At 63.4% G+C, this 617-nt stretch overlaps 1 protein-coding gene across 1 annotated transcript in view; it reads left to right on the top strand.

Moving 5' to 3' along the window:
• The window catches only part of SRCIN1 (SRC kinase signaling inhibitor 1), a 37,274-nt gene that overhangs the window by 16,425 nt on the left and 20,232 nt on the right, over nt 1-617 (top strand). The window contains exon 11 of the mRNA XM_014536223.1: nt 607-615. Within this exon, the coding sequence (XP_014391709.1) occupies nt 607-615 (9 nt within the window). The remainder of the gene's footprint in view (nt 1-606; nt 616-617) is intronic.

Here is a 617-nt window from a genome sequence, read left to right on the forward strand (position 1 = left end):
CACCCTGCCCCGCCTGGCAGATGGTCCCCCCAGCCAGGAGCCTGGCATCGCGGTGCCCGCTCCTCCAGAGGGCCCTAGAGCCCGTCAGGTGCGAATAATGAGCAGAGACAGGCTGGAGGGGGGCAGCGAGTTGCCATCTGGGCAACAGATAAGATCTCGCCCGTCCCCCCACCATTGCCCCAACTAGGCCTTAGAGCTGGGTTCGAGGGTTAAGTTAGTCTACCCGTTCCAGCCACGGAAACTCTATCAAACCCCAGTGCTTGAGCCCATCGAAGCCACAGCCATGGTCGGCAGGGCCCTACCTAGGGCCACTCCTTGTCCCCCAAATACCCTGTTCTCCTGGCCTCTGTATTTACCCAGCACAGTAACCTTGTCCTCCGCCCCCCACCATCCCACCCCTTCGCTGCTGCTCACGTCCACAGTCATGCAGCCGCACCTTCTGCTTGGGCCACTCAGCACCCCTCCCCCACTACCCCCCATGCCTCTCTCCTCCTGCCTCTTCTCCACGGCCTGGGGCTGTCCTCTGCCTGCCTCCTCCTGGTCCTTTCCCTGATGCGCGCCTCCATCCCCTCCCACCCCGGTCCATCGGTCCATCTGCCTCGACAGCTGCAGAACCT

This window comes from Myotis brandtii, unplaced genomic scaffold (assembly GCF_000412655.1).
Source record: "Myotis brandtii unplaced genomic scaffold, ASM41265v1 scaffold157, whole genome shotgun sequence".
Classification (NCBI taxonomy): domain Eukaryota; kingdom Metazoa; phylum Chordata; class Mammalia; order Chiroptera; family Vespertilionidae; genus Myotis; species Myotis brandtii.